The sequence below is a fragment of the Phyllobates terribilis genome, unplaced genomic scaffold (assembly GCF_046119375.1).
Source record: "Phyllobates terribilis strain yellow unplaced genomic scaffold, ASM4611937v1 Scaffold_5__5_contigs__length_657084704, whole genome shotgun sequence".
Lineage (NCBI taxonomy): Eukaryota > Metazoa > Chordata > Amphibia > Anura > Dendrobatidae > Phyllobates > Phyllobates terribilis.
The window spans coordinates 227,789,300-227,810,915 of NW_027362765.1; the positions used below are offsets into that span (position 1 = coordinate 227,789,300).

A 21,616-nucleotide genomic window follows, 5' to 3' on the forward strand; every position below is an offset into this window, starting at 1 on the left:
TGATACAGCTCCTGTATTTTATCCGTGCGCAAGATACACGTTGAATGTGTAATCACAGCGCCTTATACACTCTGTGTATCTAATTCCTGCACGTGATGCACTCCGTGTATCTAATCCCAGCACATAAAACAGCCCATGTATCTAATCTCAGCACATGATACAGCCCGCATTCTAATCCCATCGTGTGAATCAGCCCGCATATCCCAGCACCTGATACACTCCACATATCTAATCCCAGCGCATGATACACTCCGCATAGCTAACCTCAGCGCTTGATACATGCTATGCATGTAACACTAGTTTGTGATGCAGCCTGCATATCTAACCCCTGAGTGTGATACAGTAAGCAGTTATACTTTACATTTTATTCAGTTGTTGAAAAAATGACACATTCTCTTTAATTAGGTGGTGCTTCACTGGTGAGGCTCCCTGACAGTTTGAGAAGCACTGGCTTACACATTGTACAAGGAAGCATTCTTCAACGTTCTTGGTTTAGGCTGTGTGCCCACGGTACATTTTTTAAGCGTTTCCACAGCGGCAATTCCGCTGCAGAAACGCTTAAACGCTTGGTAGATGGTCTGCCATGTTCCCCAATGATAATCCGCATGTGCTGTGCACAATGCTGCGGAAATTTCCGCTGCAGATTATCATTGCAGAAAAATCCGCAGCACTAGAAATTATTTTGCGGAAGCGCGGTGTTTTTGCCGCCATTGACTTGCATTGGAACGCATGGAATCCACATCACTGCATCTGTACATGCAGATTCCATGCATTTCAATGTGCGGATGGTACCCAGGTCTGGAGAAGAGAACACTCTCCTCCAGACCCAGGTACCATAGAACCTGTAAAAAAAATAAAATAAAAAAACATTATACTTATCTTCTGATGGCCCCCGGTGTCTTTGTCTTGCTGGCAGATCGCGGTGGACTCAAGGACCTGCAATGACGTCATTTAGTCATGTGACAGGTCATGCGACCGCTGACGTCGGCAGGTCCTTTCAGTGTACCGCGAGCTGCCGGCGAGCTGAGACGCATCGAATAAAGACTCCGGGGGACATCAGAAGGTAAGTATATATTTATTTTTTACCATTCTTACGGTCACACTATATAAATCCATGCCGGTTGCATGGATTTATATAGTGTGACCAAGTTGTCAAGCACTTTCCAAATGATGCTAAAATCTCTTGGAAAGCGCTTGATAACCCGCATGCAGAAATGCATGTGAAGAACGCTTCACATCCGCATGTCCCTGGCAGGAAAAACGCATGTACAATTCACATGTACAATCCGCATGCGTTTTTTTCTGCCAGGGAGATGCAGAAACACTCAGGAAAAAATCCGGAGCATTTCTGCATCGTGGGCACATAGCCTGAACCAATGTTTCCATTCAATGAATGCAAACAAAATTGGAAAACTTTGTAATATACAATTAAAGAGGATGTTTCACACATTATATGTGCTAAATGCCACATAGTGATAAAGTAGCTGTAGGTCTCATTGAAACATTTTTTTTTCATTTTCCATATCTTTTGCAGATACTGTATATTAGCTTGTAAAGTTTATATGCTAATTTCCCCTTCAAGCAAGGAGGTATTACCAAAGATTCTTCTGTGGTCAATGCCATACAGGAAAAAGAGTAAACTACCTCAATCATAAGCAGAAGGCATCGCACAGGGGAAAAAAGAAAAACACCCCCAGAGAAGATCATCTGTGTGATATTGTAAGACTCATGTCTAAAAACTGATCTCATTGTGTTTCCTCCCTTTACTAAGCTTCCTAAACCCAATATTAAACTTGCGTGTGTGGTTCTACCTTAACTCCCAAGAAGGATGCCCATATGCCCGCTGTCTTGGGGTTATATTTGACGCAGATCTTTCCTTCACTCTCTACATCCGATCACTCGCTCATGTCAGCTGCACCTCTAGAATTCGACCTTTTCTTACCTTTTACTCTGCAAAAACTCTTACTGTTGTTCTCATTCATTCTCGTCTAGATAATTCTAACTCTCTACTAAACAGTCTCCCTCTTACTAAACCCTCCCCTCTTCAATCCATCCTGAATGCAGCAGCCACGATCATGTTCCTGTCTAACTGCTACACCGATGCCTCCACCCTGTGCCAGTTATTGCACTTTTTGCCCATCTGCTATAGAATACAATACTTATCTCTCGCACCCACAAAGCTCTCCACAGTTTTTTGCAATAGCATACACCTCCTCTCATCTCTGTCTACCACCCTACTCGCACCCTCCATTCCGCTAATGACCTAGACTAACATCCTTAATAGATGTAGAGAAATTCAAAGCGCACACCTTGAGTGTATAGGAGGTGCTAGTGGAACAGGATCCCAGGGTACAGTAGAAGATATTCACCACACATTCAAATGATGCAGAAGTATGAAGTTTATTCAAATACTAGGGGTAAGATAAAGAATTTTATAGTACACCTTGGTTGTGACGTTTTGATTTAGCAAAATCTTTAATCATACACATGGCGCTGTATAGAGCCCTAAAAGGTAATCCATGACCACTGTGTCTCTCCATAGAGACAATTTGAAAAATATTTTTCCTAAATCGAAGAACGTTCGCAATCAAGTAGCACTATATAAAATTCTTTATTTGCCTGTATGACTTGAATAAACTTCATATTTATTCGGTCGTCCATGACAGCACCACGTGAGAGAGAGGATCCGCCCATCAAGGACAGGAAACCTACAGGTTAAAAAGGGCGGCCCTCTCTTCCCGCCTCAGTTTAGGTTTCCTGTCCATGATGGGGGACCTTGCCGGCTTACCTGCAGAAGATGGACTCCTGTCCCAGAGAGGGCCACAGCAGGTGGTTGGAGCCGGTCCGTCCCGGGCCTCTGGAGACGCCACGGCAGGGCTCATGGGGGCGCCTCCGTGAGCGTTGCGGCAGGCGTGACATCGCCTCACGGGAGGTAGATGTCTGCCAGGTGTGGGGCCGCTAGCGGGCTTCCTCCCCCCCCCCGCTACCGCTTGCAGGAGATCCAGGTCGCGCCGGCGGCGCACGTGACGGGCGCGACCTTCTGACGCGACTTCCGGTGCGCCGGGCAGGAAGCCCTGTGACGTCACCGGAAGGGGCGGGGCTCGTTTGAATTTTTTTGCGCGAGCAGCTGAACACCGGGGGATTGAGGACCTGGTGGCGAGTAGCCCACCTGGATCCCACCTGGACCTGGGGAGGAAGACCAAGGAGCAGGTAACGCCCTCCTGGGTGTAAAAAAAAAAAAAAAAAAAAAAAAAAAAAAAAGGAAAAACACACCCACACATGGTACCGGTATGGCCAGTATATAAAGGGTCTGGTAACATACAGAGGTGCTTCCCAGCCCATTCTTACATTGTAAGCTATGGAAGATTCACAGGAGCTGTCACCTAGGCAACAACATCTGCTGCAGGAGCAGCCCTCTGGGGAGCCCTCACAACTAGTGGCGCAGCGTCATTCCCGGCTAGGGTCTGGTCGTACAACTAGAAGAGCTACCACTAAGAGCAGGAAGGACGGTCCGGTGCGGCGTGATTCCTCGCCATGCATGCTGGATTCTTCTGCTTCTACGGTACCGAAGGTTCTGTGGGGTGAGTGGAATCTTCGTGAAAGTTCTACTAATGTTTCCTCCTTCTTTCTATCTATGACTTTCTTTTAGAGCAAGAAATGTTCCTCGAAGTCCAAGCACAGAGAGTGTGCCTTATGCAGCTGTCCACTCCCTGATTCATATAGCAAAAGGTTATGTCAGCTTTGTATCAGCAAAATGATATCGGAGGAGACCCCAGATTTTTCCCTAGGCCTAAGAACTTTAATAAGGGAAGAAATAGGCAAAGCATTGCAAGGTTCAGAGTCTGGGCATGTTCCTCAAGAAACCCTGCCGGGTTCAGACTCTGAGCTATCGGTCGCTTCCTCCTCCGCCTTCTCTTCCTCTGATAGTGAGCCAGATAGACAGTGCTTCCCCCTGAAGGAGGTCGATGCCCTAGTAAAAGCCGTCCGATCTACAATGGGGATAGTGGACTCGATGTTAGAGAAGTCAGCTGAGGATGTTATGTTTGGTGGTCTGGGGCTAAAGAAGAGAAGGGTCTTTCCAGTAAATTCAAGGGTGAAAGACCTCATTGATAAGGAGTGGTGAAAGCCTGACAAGAAGGGTAGTGTTCCTCCATCCTTTAAAAGGAAATATCCGTTTGAGGATGCTATGTGTTCCTCCTGGTTAAAAGCACCCAAGCTGGATGTTGCTGTTACTAAAGCAGCGAAAAGAACTTCCCTCCCGTTCGATGATATGGGTGCATTGAGAGATCCCCTAGACAGACGGGCTGATACTTTCCTGAAAGGGGCATGGGAGACAGCTGCGGGAGCACTGAGACCAACAGTAGCAGCTACCTGTACGTCCAGAGCCCTGATGGTGTGGCTTGAACAGCTAGACAGTCAGTTGAAGGATGGGACTTCTAGGAAAGACATTTCTTCCCTTCCAATGGTTCAGGGGGCGGCAGCTTTTCTTGCTGATGCATCTGTGGACTCGGTGAGGTTGGCAGCAAAGTCAGCAGCACTGTCAAATGCGGCTCGGCGAACCTTGTGGATTAAAAGCTGGCCAGGGGATTTACAGACTAAGTCCAGACTGTGTACAATCCCGTGTGAAGGGGAATACCTCTTTGGTCAGACCATGGACAACTTATTGGAGAAAGCGGGGGACCCTAAGAAGGGGTTTCCATCAGTACCTCTACCCTCCTTTAAGAGATCGTTCCGGAAGAGGAAATTTTTCCGGAAGAGATATTTCAGAAAGCAAGACAAGTCTGATGAAAGAGGTCGAAAAGGTAGAGGTCTACTCTTTGGTCCGTCTCCAAAAATTGAGCAGAAGCCAGGGGATACACAATCAGCCCAGGTGGGAGGGAGATTGTCATTTTTTGTCCCAGCTTGGGAACAGATTTCTCATAGTAATTGGATTTTGAGCCTGATTAAGTATGGTCTTAAGTTTCAATTTAAAGCATTGCCTCACAAAAGGTTCATGGTTGGTTGTTCCCTCCAGTTCTTCCCCAGAACGCCAGGCTGCCCTCGTTTCGGAAGTACAAACCCTAATAAGAAAGCACGTCCTGATTGAGGTTCCGGAAGCTGAAAAGGGTCTTGGTTTCTACTCCCCACTCTTCTTGATTCCGAAACCAGATGGAAGTTTCAGGACAATTATAAATCTGAAATCCCTGAATAATTTCCTTAAAATACACACCTTTAAAATGGAGTCTTTAAAATCCGTAATAAAGTTACTTTTTCCCCACTGCTACATGGTAGCGTTCGATCTCAAAGATGTGTATTACCATATCCCAATTCATAGTGATTACCAGAAATACTTGAGGCTGGCCATTGAAATAGACGGGGTGGTTAAACACTTCCAATACACTGCACTCCCCTTTGGTTTAGCTATAGCCCCATGGGTTTTTACTAAAGTAATGGCGGAAGTTATGGCCCATTTAAGAGAAAGGGACATTCTAATTATCCCTTACCTGGATGATCTCCTGATAGTGGGGAATTCGTTGGTTCAATGCGAGACCCACCTGCAGGAGACCATGTCGGTCTTAAAGAGTTTGGGGTGGTTTCTAAATTTAGAAAAGTCTAGACTATCTCCACTCAAGGTACAACAATATCTGGGGGTCATATTAGATTCCAGGAAACAGCTATGTTGTCTTCCAGATGATAAAATTGATAGAATCCAGGAGTTGGTAGAACAATGTATACGTAAACCTTCTATGTCACTCCGTAAGGCCATGTCACTATTGGGAACCTTCACCTCCACTTTTCCTGCGGTTCGTTGGTCACAATTGCATTCAAGAGCCTTTCAGTGGGATGTGTTGTACAATAACGCAGCTTTAGAGGGGCATCTAGACCGTAAGTTTACGCTAGGTCCTTGTGCCATATGGTCCCTTCGTTGGTGGTTACGTCAAGACAATCTTGCTAAAGGGGTTCCCTGGGAATGTAGTCCAACTGCAGTCTTGTCCACTGATGCAAGTGCTACAGGTTGGGGAGCTCACTTTGACGGGAAATTAGTGCAGGGAACCTGGTCAAGCAGTGAGCAACAGTTGTCATCAAATGTTAAGGAGCTTCTGGCGGTGCAGCATGCGTTCAACGAGTTCCTTATATATTTTCAGGACCAGCATGTCCGTGTACTCTCGGACAATCAAGTCACTTTAGCTTACATAAACCACCAAGGGGGAACCCGCTCAAGAAACTTGATGAGGGTAGCGAACGCACTTCTGCTGAAAGCCGAAGATCACTGTCTCTCTCTTTTGGCTACTCATCTAAAAGGCAAGGAAAACATCACAGCGGATTTCCTCAGCCGTACTTCTGTAAAAGAAGGAGAGTGGTCCCTAAATACACAAATATTCTCCAGAATCGTAGAAATGTGGGGCCTTCCGACTGTGGACTTATTCGCAACAAGAGCCAATCGGAAAGTGGAAAATTTTTGTTCCTTAGACCCCAGAGAAGGACCCCTGGCAATGGACGACTTTATGGTTCCCTGGAGATTTCCTCTGGCATATGCCTTCCCTCCCATGATCCTGCTCCCAGCGGTGATAAGAAAGATCAGGGCAGACCGGGCCAGAGTGATACTCGTATGTCCCTTTTGGCCCAAAAGACCATGGTTCCCTTGTCTCCGGAAGATGTCCATATCCCTGGGTTCTTCCGGAGATTCCGGACCTCCTCACTCAAGGGCCACTTTCCCATCCTCCAACCCCGAGTTTACATTTGACGGCGTGGAATTTGAGAGGGTGTTATTGACCAACAAAGGATTCCCCGCAAATGTAGTGAATACTCTCCTGGCTAGCAGAAAACCTGTTACCACCCGTATTTATGCCAGGACCTGGAGGAAGTTTCTGTCCTTTGCAGAAGTTAAGGTGGAGGAGGGGCTCCCTATTGGGAAAATTCTGGAATTTCTGCAGCGAGGCTTAGAATTAGGTCTCACTACCAGTACCTTGAAAGTACAGGTGTCGGCGTTGGGAGCTTTATTTTCTTCCAATATTGCAGATAACTATTGGATAGGCCTTTTTATAAAATCTTCCTTTAGGTGTAGACCCATTACCAAAGCAAAGATGTCTCCCTGGGATTTGAATTTTGTCTTAGATGCCTTGACCAGTCCTCCTTTTGAGCCACTAGATTTAGTCTCCCCCAAAATTATTTTCCTAAAGACGGTCCTGTTAGTAGCCCTAACTTCAGCCAGGAGAGTCAGTGACCTACAGGCCCTTTCAATATGCCCTCCATTCACGCAAATTCTGGACGATAGGCTGGATCAGGTTTTAATATAATCCTTTCTTCCTAAAGTGGCCACTCGATTCCATAGAACCCAGGAAATAGTTCTCCCAACTTTTTGCTTTCCGCCCAAAAATCAAAAAGAGGAGAGACTTCACACTTTAGACGTTAGGAGGTGCGTACTAAGGTACTTAGAAGTATCACATGGCTTTAGAAAGGATAAGTCCATATTTATTTGCTATCAGGGGGCTAGGAAGGGTTGTAAGGCCTCAAAGGCTACAATCGCTAGATGGATCAAGGAGGCAATTTCCCTCGCATACTCCTCAGGGGATAAAGAGATACCGGAGGGATTGAGGGCGCATTCTACCAGAGCGGTGTCAACCTCCTGGGCGGAGAAGACAGGGCTTTCCATTGAGGAGATTTGTAAGGCTGCCACTTGGTCTTCTCCCTCTACTTTCTATAGGCACTATAGATTGGATCTGGGTGGCTCTGCAGATCTCACTTTCGGGAGAAGGGTGCTTCAAGCTGTGGTCCCTCCCTACTTTCCGTCGTCTCTGTAATTCTCTCACGTGGTGCTGTCATGGACGACCGAATAAAGCCTTAGTTACTTACCGGTAATGGGATTTTTCGGAGCCCATGACAGCACCTTTATATTCCCTCCCTTCACTGGTGTTGTGCACTCCTGTAGATTTGATTTCTTTTTGTGCACCCTTGTGGGAAATTGATGAAAAGTAATGTACTTAATGTGATTATGTTTTGTTATAACTAACCTTGGCGGTACTCTCATGCTCTGTTAACTAAGCTGAGGCGGGAAGAGAGGGCCGCCCTTTTTAACCTGTAGGTTTCCTGTCCTTGATGGGCGGATCCTCTCTCTCACGTGGTGCTGTCATGGGCTCCGAAAAATCCCGTTACCGGTAAGTAACTAAGGCTTTTTGCATCAATTGAGTGTGTAGTGAATATCTTCTACTATAACATACTCCATAATCCAAACTGCTCACTTCCATCTCCAAGACTTCTTGCGTGCTGCACCAATTCACTTCCCAGGACAATTCGATTAATTCCCAATACCTACAGTTTTAAACATGCCCTAAAATGCATTTCTTTAGACTGGCCTATCACTTTGTCTCACTTATCTAACTTTTCCCTTTTTGCCCTTCCAACATTCTGCTCTGAATCTGGTCCCTTGTATCATCTGTTCACACACCCAGCATGCACTTAATGTCACTCTTTACCTTGACTTGTACACATACTGGCTGGTGACCAGTTCATATAGAATTATTTGAATACAATATTTATTGGTGGCTGCAATATACATGACAAGCACTATTTTACCATTTACCTTTTGTGTCTCCTTTATTTCCACAAAAATTGTAAACTTGCAAGCAGAGCGCTGTTTTCTGGGATAGATGAAGAGCGCTGTATATGATCGGAGCTATCGCACACTACAGCTTTCATCTGCCGGCGCTGTCATGTTGTAAAATGAAAAGTGTAGTTTTCAATCAGCACTTGTGACAAATAATTACAGGGACCAAAGCATTAGAGCGGTGTTTGTAATTACACACAGCTCTGCCCTCCTCTCCATGCACAGCAATCACTATGTGAGATCTGTGTGATCTGGTTAGACAGGAGTCTCCCAAGATCACACAGAGATAGGCAGTTCTGACATTTTATTTTTTTTTCCTGCATAACGACTTCTACTTATGATTGAGGAACATCATACAGGGGAAAAAGTGACCGACCCCAGAAAAGAATCTCTGACAATGATCCCTTGATTGAAGGGTAAAGTAATATATAAACTTTACAAGCTAATATTTCCACAACTGAGAAGAGAATTAAAAAATGAAAAAATATGTTTTATTCAAATCTTCAACTTTATGACTAGGTGCCTAGATTAACATGTAAAATGTGGCGAAAGGTAAGCTTTACACTACACAACCCCATTTTAAACCGGCCATTAATTCACAATTGCAATATATTGTGCAACATACATATTTGCTTTTTGCCTTGTTTGAATAATTCTTAACAGCCTATGTATGCTGTGCGGAGGTTTTGTTATACCCAATAATGCATATTAGATGTGTTAATGACCAATGCATCCAGATGTAGCAGTAGAATACCACACACATTTTACCACAAATTGTCACAGATGTGCATTGCCGCTCTTAGCCTCAGTTTTAAGTGGAAAGTGTGTTTCTTTAACGTGTTTTAGCTTTGAAAGATGTGTCCATTTATAACCACATTGCAAAACTGTGGCAATCCACAGTAAAAAGGAGGATGTTTTACCATCTAATATTGACAGTGTGGCACTCTACCAATATGTGTAGACCTATCCTTACTATGCTATTACTTTGTTCCAGGTTGCAGAATTAGAGCAGTCACTGGGACACATGCTACAAGAATCTGTAGTTCAAGCTATCAATAGTAAGTCATACTTACCTGTCCCAGTTTCTTTACACTTTACACTTTGGGGGGCCTTCGGTCAGATGGTAATAACCTTATATGCTAATTTTCCCTTCCAGGTGGATTGAGCGGCGGTATCCCAATGCCTTCATTTGCTAATATAACTGTACAGGAATCAGTGATATCAGTTACTCCGGTAAAATAACATTTGCTATTGTCAATGTATAGAAACGGCATGCTACATGACGTGCAAATACTAGAGATAAAAATATTTGTGTGACGCTGAGTCACTTTTCACGGCCAAGCCATAAGACGGAATAGTCAAGGAGTCCGAAGTCAAAAGCCAGGAGGGTACGTCATAAACCGAGGGAAGAGGCAAAGGCGTAGTCACGTAACGTTCCCGTGGTCAGAATACCAGGAGGATAGCGGATCAGAGCAGAAGGTGTTAAACAGACGGAGGGTCAGAACTAGGTCCAAAGTCAGGCAACAGAAGATCAAAACACAGAACACTTAGGCACAGAGAAACAAACCTCACACTAGCTGAATGTACAGAGGTCTGGGAGAAACAGCTCAGTTAAGTAGCCTGGCAGTCACCTGGGATACTGAACACCTGGAGATAGCCAGTGCCTCCCAGTCTCAGATTGGACAGCCGAGCTGTCAATCAACATGCTGACAGCTTCAGCACGCCCCTGTACCAGATTGGATGACCGACCTGTCAATCAAGGTACTGACAGCTCCCGCACGCCCCTGTAGAGATTGGATGTCTGAGCTGTCAGTAACTGCATACCAGACACAGTGAGAGGTGGAACCGTGGCAATTTGCATTTCCATTTTAGTACTCCATCGCATCTGGACCAGGGCAGTACAAACTTCCTCAGTCGGCACTTGAAAGTCAACTTTCTGGGCACCTCTTGCAATTACAAGGCTCTTGCAACATCAAGACACATGAGATTTAGTCTTAAAAGGTTCTCAGAATGGCAGCATTAGAATGCCAATTCATTGCCCTGGTTCAGCTACCATGGAGTACCAAAGTAAAAGCTGGACCTATAATAGTGCAAATATTTTTGCTCATCTCTTGCAAATACTTATCTAAACATAAAGCTATTGACTAGTGCTACATACGTTAACCCCTTTACGACCTAGGGCGTATTAGTACGTATCTGTGCCCTGGGCCTTATGGACCTGATACGTATTAGTATGCCCTGGCGATCGCCGCCGGGTGTCAGCTGATTGTCACAGCTGACACCCAGGGTTATGTGCAGGGAGCGGTCCCGCACCGCTCCCAGCACATTAACCCCCGCAATGCTGCAATCAAAGTCGATCGCAGCATTGCGGTAGCAAGGGGAGGTGATTGCTGATACTCACCTCCTCTTCTGGCCTCCAGCGATGTCTGCCGCGGCTTCCAGGATGTTGCCATGACGACCCGATGTCGTCATGACAACATCCGGGTCACCAGACAGCAGGAAGATTTTTTGGACATGCGCAGTGCATCTCCAAACTATCTTCTCCCTGTCCAGCGCTGACAGCCTGCATGGCACAGGGATGGTGCTGCACTCCTGTGCCATGCAGGCGATCAGAGAAAAAAAAGTGAAAGTCCCATAGTGGGACAAAGTAAAAAAGTGTAAAAAGTGTCATAAAGTGAAAAAAAAAATAAAAAAAAATTGTAAAAATATTAAAAAAAAATAATCCACCAAAAATAAAAATATAATGTACCCATCAATAAATATTATTATTATAAAAAAAAAAAAAAACCAATAAAAGTACACATATTTGGTATCACCACGTCCGGAACGACCTGACCTATAAAACTGTCCCACTAGTTAACCCCTTCAGTGAACACGGTAAAAATAAAATATAAAAAACGAAGCAAAAAACAATGCTTTATCAACATACCGCCAAACAAAAAATGGAATAACACGCGATCAAAAAGACTAATATAAATTAAAATGGTACTGCTGAAAATGCCATCTTGTCCCGCAATAAAGAAGCTGCCATACAGCTCCATCAGCCGAAAAATAAAAGTTATAGCTCTCAGAGTAAAGCGATGCTAAAAAATATTTTTTTCTATAAAATTGCTTTTATTATGTAAAAGTGCCAAACATAGAAAAACGATATAAATGTGGTACCGCTGTAAACGTACTGACCCAAAGAATAAAGCTGCCTTATCAATTTTACCACACGCGGAACGGCATAAAAAAAAACACAAAAAAAACAATTCCTGAATTGTTGTTTTTTGTTTATTCTGCCTCCCAAAAATCGGAATAGAAAGCGATCAAAAAACGTCACGTGCCTGAAAATGGCACCAATAAAAATATCAACTCATCCCGCAAAAAACAAGCCATCACATGACTGTCTGCCAAAATCTGGAAAAATTATAGCTCTCAAAATATGGCGATGCAAAAAGTAGATTTTACAAAAAATGCGTCTTTTAGTGTGTGACAGCTGTCAATCATAAAAACCCCATATGATTCTGGTATCGCTGTAGTCGCACCGACCCGAAGAATAAGGCCGTCTAATCACTTATACCGCACGAGGAACGGCGTAAAAAATAAACTCTCGGGTTAGGTTTGTTCTAGGGATAGGGTTGAGCTAGGGTTATGGCTGGGGATGGGGTTAGGTTTGGGGTTAGGGTTGTGATGGGGTTGTGATTTTTTTCAAAAGTAAGAAAAAAAGATGATGATATGGCGACTAGTGTTGAGCGCAAGTGCTCGCTACTTGAGTTTGCATCGGGTGCTCTGGTATGCATTGAGTATCGTGGGTACTTGAGTGACATGCTCTAGTCTCCGCCCCATATGCTTCGCGGCCAAAAAAACTTTGCGGGGATTGCCTGCCATGCACGAGCGATCCCCGCATGTTTTTTTTTGGGTGTCTAATAACCGTGAAACATGCGGGTCAGGGACTCGAGCATGTCACTCGAGCACATGCAGTACATGGTACATACCTGAGTACCCGATGCAAACTCAAGTAGCGAGCACTTGCGCTCAAGACTAATGACAACTTATTCAATATGATGACCTAATGTTATCAAATTGTGTGTCGTACCTCTGGGTTCAAAATGTTCACTATACCCCTTAATAAAATCCTTGAGGGGTATAGTTTCCAAAATGGGGTCACTTGTGCGAGAGCTCCACTGTTTAGGCACATCAGGGGCTCTCCAAACGCGACATGGTGTCCGCTAACAAATTGAATGGAAAATCGGCTCAAATTGTTAGCGGACGCCATGTTGCATTTGGAGAGCCCCTGTGTGCCTAAACATTGGAGCTTCCTCACAAGTGACCCCAGTTTGGAAACTAGACCACCCAAGGCACCTATCTAGATGTATAATGAGCACTTGGAACCCCCAGGTGCTTCACAAATTGATTCGTAAAAATGAAAAAGTGTTTTTTATTTTCATTTTTACGAATCAATTTGTGAAGCACCTGGGGGTTCCAAGTGCTCACTATGCATCTAGATAGGTGCCTTGGGTGGTCTAATTTCCAAAATGGGGTCACTTGTGGGGGAGCTCCAATGTTTAGGCACACAGGGGCTCTTCAAACGCAACATGGTGTCCGCTAAGAAAATTGAATGGAAAATCGGCGCAAATTGTTAGCGGACACCATGTTGCATTTGGAGAGCCCCTGTGTGCCTAAACATTGGAGCTCCCCCATAAGTGACCCCATTTTGGAAACTAGACCCCCCAAGGCACCTATCTAGATGCGTAATGAACACTTGGAACCCCCAGGTGCTTCACAAATTGATTCGTAAAAATGAAAAAGTGGGAAAAAAAATACTTTTTCATTTTTACGAATCAATTTGTGAAGCACCTAGGGGTTTCAAATGCTCACTATGCATCTAGATAGGTGCCTTGGGTGGTCTAGTTTCCAAAATGGGGTCACTTATGGGGGAGCTCCAATGTTTAGGCACACAGGGGCTCTCCAAACTCAACATGGTGTCCGCTAATTTTTCAAGCAAATTTTACAATCAAAAAGTCAAATGGCGCTCCTTCCCTTCCGAGCCCTGCCGTGCGCCCAAACAGTGGTTTTTCCCCACACATGGGGTATATGCGTGCCCAGGGGAAATTGCACAACAAATTTTGGGGTCCATTTTTTACTGTTACCACTGTGAAAATAAAAAAAAATTGGGTCTAAAGTAACATTTTTGTGAAAAAAGTTAAATGTTCATTTTTTTCTTCCACATTCCAAAAATTCCTGTGAAGCACCTGAAGGGTTAATAAAGTTCTTGAATGTGGTTTTCAGCACCTTGAGGGGTGCAGTTTTTAGAATGGTGTCACTTTTGGGTATTTTCTGTCATAAAGACCCCTCAAAGTGACTTCAAATGTGATGTGGTCCCTAAAAAAATGGCTTTGTAAATTTTGTTGGAAAAATTAGAAATCGCTGGTCAACTTTTAACCCTTATAGCTCCCTAACAAAAAAAACTTTGGTTCCAAAATTGTGCTGATGTAAAGTAGATATGTGGGAAATGTTATTTATTAACTATTGTGTAACCTATCTCTCTGATTTAAGGGCATAAAAATTCAAATTTTGAAAATCGCAAAATTTTCAAAATTTTCACCAAATTTCCGTTTTTTTTGCAAATAAACGCAAGTGATATCGAAAAAATTTTACCATAGTCATGAAGTACAATATGTCTCGAAAAAACAGTCTCAGAATCAGGGGGATCTGTTGAAGCGTTCCTGAGTAATTACCTCATAAAGTGACAGTGGTCAGAATTGTAAAAATTGACCTGGTCATTAACGTGCAAACCAGGGGCGGAACTACCGCCCGTGCAGCCGGTTCATTGAACGGGGGCCCCGAGGGAGAGGGGGCCCCTCCAGCCTCCAGCACGGCCGCCATCAGGGCATGACTGCTCTGACTCCAGTATGGTGCCCGGCCGGTAGGGGCCCCCTCGGAGCCCCGTTGGGGGCCCCCCTCTTGTGCATCTCTCGCCTCATGGGGCCTCCGGCCCCATGCTAAGAGCCGGGTCCGGGACATCTCAGCGCTGCGCTGCGCTGCCGTGGCAGCGCCTTCATGATTCCCCTGACTTCCGGTCATGTGACGGCGCCGTCACATGGCCGGAAGTCAGGAGAACCTGGTGTCAGCGATTTGGACGAGTGCCAGGATTCTGCAGGGATTGCATGGGGGTAAGTATAACAAGTTTTATTTTTTTTAAAATACAATTAACTAGGAGTGGGGGGAATGGGAGATGCACATGTGGGGGGGTGGGGGGGGGATGGGAGATGCACATGTGGGGGGGTGGGGGGGGGATGGGAGATGCACATGTGGGGGGGGGGATGGGAGATGCACATGTGGGGGGGTGGGGGGGGGGTGGGAGATGCACATGTGGGGGGGTGGGGGGGGAATGGGAGATGCACATGTGGGGGGGTGGGGGGGGGAATGGGAGATGCACATGTGGGGGGGTGGGGGGGGGAATGGGAGATGCACATGTGGGGGGTGGGGGGGGGAATGGGAGATGCACATGTGGGGGGTGGGGGGGGGAATGGGAGATGCACATGTGGGGGGGGAATGGGAGATGCACATGTGGGGGGGGAATGGGAGATGCACATGTGGGGGGGGGAATGGGAGATGCACATGTGGGGGGGGGGAGATGAGAGATGCACATGTGGGGGAGGGGGATGAGAGAGGTGCACATGTGGGGGTGAGAGATGTGCACATGGGGGGGTGAGAGGTGCACATGGGGGGGTGGTGAGAGATGCACATGTGGGGGGATGAGAGATGCACATGTGGGGGAGGGGGATGAGAGATGTGCACATGGGGGGGTGGTGAGAGATGTGCACATGGGGGGGGTGAGAGATGTGCACATGGGCGGGGGTGAGAGATGTGCACATGGGGGGGTGGTGAGAGAGCTGCACATGGGGGGGTTTGAAAGCTGCACATGGGGGGGGGGGTTGAAAGCTGCACATGGGGGAATTGGGAGTAGGGGGATAATGAGCTGCACATAATGAATGTGGGGTGGGGGAGAGTAAATGATGATGGGGTGGGGAGAGCACGGACATGATATAATGAATTGGGGCAGGGGGTGCATGTAAATAATGAATGCGGGGAGCAGGAAGCATAGAGTAGGGGGCGTTGCGGATGCAGGAGTGTAACTGGTAACAAATTGGCGGAAAGAGTAGAGGTTCTAATTAAATTATATATTAAGTGCCTATTTACAGTTAATGGGGGCACCGTGGTGGATTACAATTTATATTTGGAATGGTAGGTGGCATAATAACTAACCATATATTGATGGTGGATGCACGTCTGTATTCAGCTGCGTAATGTAGAAGTTGGGGAATGTGCTCTAGATAACTGTTATTTTATGCAGAGACAAGTCCTGGCTGGAAGACGTGATGGCGGTCTGTGCTGAATGAAGAAGAAAAGCGTAGCTGAAGGACTTCACCTAGAGACGTCACCAGTGAGTCAGTGTATTACATGTACACTTACACTATATACTATGTACCGGGCTCCTGTGTATAATGTCACTGGTGATCACTGTATTACCTGTACACTATATACAGAGCTCCTGTGTATAATGTCACTGGTGATCACTGTATTACCTGTACACTGACACTATATACAGAGCTCCTGTGTATAATGTCACTGGTGATCACTGTATTCTGTATAGTATACACTATATACAGAGCTCCTGTGTATAATGTCACTGGTGATCACTGTATTACCTGTACACTGACACTATATACAGAGCTCCTGTGTATAATGTCACTGGTGATCACTAGATTACCTGGACACTTACATTATACATACCATGTATAGAGCTCCCGTGTATAATGACACTTATGGTAATATTAGTAATGTGGTGGTAATATTAGTAATGTGGTGGTAATATGTGGTCTGGTCATGGTGTGGCAGTTTTTCTCCCTTCTGTGTGGTATTATTCGGCCACTATGTTGTGGTAATATGTGGTCTGGTCATGGTGTGGCGGTATTCCCTGTATGTGGTATTATTGGTCATTTAAAAAAAAAATGTATATGACACATTCCCTTAAAGAAAACTAAATAAACATATATCTAAAAAGAGTATTGGATATTTTAAGAAAATTTTAATAGCTTAGAGTAGGGCCCGGCCAGAAGAGTCTACCTTATCGTGGTGGCGGCTTTAAAAATCTTTTGGCCAAAACAAAAGCGGATGGCTATGTATGTGGCGCCGTCACATGGCCGAACGTCAGGAGAACCTGGTGGCAGCGACGTGGACGAGCGCCAGGATTCTGCAGGGATCGCATGGGGGTAAGTATAACAAGTTTTATTTTTTTTAAATACAATTAATTAATCAGGAGTGGGGGGAATCAGAGATGCACATGGGGGGGGGTGAGAGATGCACATGGGGGGGGATGAGAGATGCACATAGGGGGGAGATGAGAGATGCACATGGGGGGGGATGAGAGATGCACATGGGGGGGGGATGAGAGATGCACATGGGGGGGTGAGAGATGCACACGGGGGGGGTGAGAGATGCACACGGGGGGGATGAGAGATGCACACGGGGGGGATGAGAGATGCACACGGGGGGGGCAAGAGATGCACGGGGGGGGGCAAGAGATGCACGGGGGGGGATGAGAGATGCACGGGGGGGGATGAGAGATGCACGGGGGGGATGAGAGATGCACGGGGGGGATGAGAGATGCACGGGGGGGATGAGAGATGCACGGGGGGGATGAGAGATGCACGGGGGGGATGAGAGATGCACGGGGGGGATGAGAGATGCACGGGGGGGGATGAGAGATGCACGGGGGGGATGAGAGATGCACGGGGGGGATGAGAGATGCACGGGGGGGTGAGAGATGCACGGGGGGGTGAGAGATGCACGGGGGGGTGAGAGATGCACGGGGGGGTGAGAGATGCACGGGGGGGTGAGAGATGCACGGGGGGGTGAGAGATGCACGGGGGGGGATGAGAGATGCACGGGGGGGATGAGAGATGCACGGGGGGCGATGAGAGATGCACGGGGGGCGATGAGAGATGCAGGGGGGGATGAGAGATGCACGGGGGGGGGGATGAGAGATGCACGGGGGGGTGAGCTGCACATGGGATGAGAGCTGCATATGGGGGGGATGAGGGCTGCACATGGGGGGGTTATGTTTACATAACTTTGTTGCCTTATGAAGGGCAGGGGGGGGCCCCCAAAAATTTCTTGCACAGGGGCCCACTACAGTCTGTGTCCGCCCCTGGTGCAAACCACCCTCGGGGGTAAAGGGGTTAAAAGATATGTTTAAAATTCCTGCATCATATACTAATTAGCACTAAAGTGTCTATCGGGCACATCCGGACCTTCGAGGTGTCCAGCTAAATCTCAGCAAGTCGACCCCTATTGTGTTGATTGATGTAGATTATGCCCCCTATGCCATTCATAGGGAACCAGCACATGCACAGTGTCTTTTTCTTTTTGTGGGCAGAAGAATCAATTTTGTTCTGTGCATGCACTGGTTTCTATCTAATTTTTGGGGTCTCTATCCTGCAGCAGTGGCCAAATCCATAATATATCCAATGTTAAAATTAGTTGCATCAACTTTTATACCAGGGGTTGCTAAAACAGAGGGAATTTGCAGGGAAAAGGAATTGTTAGGATACCACAGTGAAGAGGGGAATGCGGAACTTGGCCCTGCCTCTGAAGCTTCAGCAGTGATGACTGACTCCACTACCATTGATCTGTGGAATCCTGTGGAGGAGGAGGAGTCGTCACTGTCTGAAAACTGTTCTGCTTCAGAGGCAGATTCTGTTTCACCCCTGGAAATACTGGAGCAAAGCAGGGTGTACGCTTGCTCTGCGGTAAATGTTCTGAGGCCCATTGTTTTATTTTATGCCTACTTAACTAAAAAAACCTGAACCTAATGTAACACTATTTTTTTTAATTTCATTATTTTTATTATATATATATATATATATATATATATATATATATATATATATATATATATATATATATATATATATATATATGTGTGTGTGTGTATATGTAGCGCCCCGAGGGTTCGGCCGCTACAGGGGGTATTGCACCTCAGACCAGAGGTGTGATATTCCACTCCCAGGTAAGGATGGAGTATGGATCAGGGCTCAGTTAGCTGCATGCAGCACACACACCCCATTTCCGAGGGACAGCTCAACGGTGCTCCCACTAGACAGAAGTGCAGGCACGACCGACTATGTCCCTGCCTGGAGTGGGGAGGGGGATGGAACACCCAGTGCAGTAGGGGCAGGTAGGGGGCGGTTCCTGAGCGTAGGTAGGAGCCTATTGGTTGCTGGTCACCTGGGCTCATGGCTAGAGGGAGGAATAAAAGGTGGGTACCATTTTAGATCTAGGTCGAGTCCAGAGGGGAGAAGACAGGGAGTAGAGGCTCTGTAGGAGCTCTACTCCAGGAGGGCCTAGTGAGAGGCTGAGGAGGAGGTGAAGGGGAGCTGTGGTGCCACCTGAGCCCAGCTCCACGAGAAAGGGAGGAGAAGAAAGAACATGAAAGACGGAGGAGAGACAGAGAAACAGAGGGGCTCAGGAACAAGAAGGCAGAAGGGACCCTAAGAACCCACGAGAATACAGGGTGAAGGGTCAGGCAGATTAAGGGTACCGGATCCCAAGTTGGTGGAGGAGAAACTACCCTCAGCCAAAGACCGGTCGTCGTGATCATATATTGGTGCGACACCTCATCAAACCTGCTAGGAAGGCACCATATAGGACAGCGGAGAACGGGGCCCACGTTTAACCGCACAGGTTCGCGGCAGCTGGATAAAAGTGGGTCACTGGTGAGGCAGGCCAGAGAAAGGAAAGAAGGGGGTCCTGTGCCATATTCCTGAACTGCCTGGGAGTTGACCGAGCCCCACACCTGGTGGACGCAGCACGGCTCGGGCAGTCATTGCCAGCTGAAGTGACTTGGAAACTAACTGTGAGTAAAGACCCTGGACTGTAATTTGTTGTCTGTGTGCTCCTTCGCGCCTCCAGCACTATTAGCACCGGGACTCGCACTACCATCACTCCGACCATCCACTGCACTGCCCTGGGGCCGCACTCTTCCCGTGGGGAGTCTCATCACCTCAGCTGCACCCATCATCAGCCCCAGCGGACTGCCTGGCAGCGGCGGTTCCTAATAACCGCAATCCACGGGTGGCGTAGTCGGACATTAACTGAAGCGCGTAGCAGACTACCATTGGTCTGACCACCCTGAGCCGCGGGACCGGGCCGCCACTACTACCCCCAACGTCTCCCTATTGCCCAGATCCGCGTGCCCCACGGCCCAGGGGGCGAGTCATATATATATATATATATATATATATATATATATATATATATATATATATATATATATATATATATATATATATATATATATATATATATATATATATATATATATATATATTGTAAGTTTTGAAAAAACCTAAGCCTAACCATAACAGCAAAGAGTGAAAGAAGTAAAAAAATATATGGCTACATTATACATATTGGTTAGAAGGCAGTCTCAAGTTTTTCAAGGGTACAAATGCATTGTCACTGTTCTTTCATTTCAGGGCTGCCTATTGATGTCAGTGGATGTGTACTACATTCCTTGGAAAGAACTGGTGGTTATTCTGCCTGAGCATGGGTCATCATATGTTCCACACTAACACATAACTCTTTCTTTATATAATATTGTTTGTCATTTTATTAAAAACTTCTCAATGAAAGCAAATTCATTTCTTTTATAGCGCAACATGTGACTTTATTGGAGAAACATATTTTAATTAGTGTTGAGCGAGCATGCTCGACACTGCTCGGTATTCAACCGAGCATCTCACTACTCGGTATCTTCGGCGAGCACCGAGCATTTTCGGGTTACTCCGGCGTGAGCTCGGGTCTTGGCCCTGCATGTTTGGCGCTCTTTACAGAGCCAATGAACATGCAGGGATTACCAGCCAGTCCTAGTAATGCCGCAGCCATGTTGGTTGTGGGCATTACAGTGATTGGCTGGCCGCACAGCGTCACCTCGAGTATTTAAAACTGGGCGCTGCCATCTTGGACACAGTCGCTTCAGATCAGACACTGTAGGGAGAGTGCTGCTGAGCTAGGGAGAGATTTATACTGCAAAATAGGTAGTATAGGTTATCCAAAGCCTGCAAAATCAAACAAACAGTCCTTCTGAGGACTAATATCCATCCCAGATATCAGGCACGCTGTATAGGAGACGCAGCGGTTATACCAACAAACACTGCATTACAGTACTGTGTGCTGCTGCTGCTCAAATTGCTAGACTTAGCTCTAGGCATCAGGGAAAAATCCTTTCTTTTTTCCATCTAAATCCTCTTTTTTTTCCGCTCAGTCAGACTGTACAAATACCCATCTTATTAACCTTTTGGTATCTCCCCCCCCCCCCCCCCCAAAAAAAATAAATAAAAAAATTGAGTGTGTCTGCGAGTGTTCAGACACAAATATATCTGTTTGAAAGAGTCTGGTTTCGGCCAGATAACTAGAACAGTGGTTTTGCAGTTCCACAGTTAACATTTCTGTATTATCCACTTATTTGCCTTTTTTCCATAAAAAAAACAGTTTGAGTGTCTCGCTGACTGTTAAGAGACAAATATATTTGGTGATTCTGGTGTAGGCCAGAGAACTAGAACTGTGGTTTTCCTCTTCCACGGTTCTAATCTCCTTTTTATCACCCTTTTGCTATTGATAGTGCGAGTGTAAGCTATTTTACTTCATTTACAATGGGCAAGGCGCGTGGCAAGGGACGTGGAACTGGACATTCTGGTGATGGTGCGTGCAGAGGACGGGACCGTGGCCAAGGTGAAAATGTGCCACAACCAACAGCCACATCTTCTCGCTCCCAGTTCTTGACCGAATTACTAGGGAAGCACACAACAACACCACTATTGCAAACTGATCAGTGTGAACAGGTTATTAATTGGATAGCAGATAATACTTCCAGTCACCTGGGCACCACCACCTCCGATCTGTCTTCCACACGGTCAAGTCTTAGTATCCGTGAGTCTCGACCGCATACTCCTCCTCACCCTGATGCTCCTTCCTCCCACCATG

General features: G+C 46.2%; 1 protein-coding gene across 2 annotated transcripts in view; it reads left to right on the plus strand.

Moving 5' to 3' along the window:
• LOC141271071 (bactericidal permeability-increasing protein-like) overlaps positions 1–20,217 on the plus strand; it is a 205,415-nt gene extending 185,198 nt beyond the window's left edge. For both annotated transcript variants that reach the window (XM_073681172.1, XM_073681173.1), the window contains 3 exons: positions 9,579–9,642; positions 9,741–9,817; positions 20,110–20,217. In XM_073681172.1, the coding sequence (XP_073537273.1) occupies positions 9,579–9,642; positions 9,741–9,817; positions 20,110–20,205 (237 nt within the window). In that variant the 3' untranslated portion in view covers positions 20,206–20,217. The remainder of the gene's footprint in view (positions 1–9,578; positions 9,643–9,740; positions 9,818–20,109) is intronic.
• Positions 20,218–21,616: the final 1,399 nt, after the last annotated feature.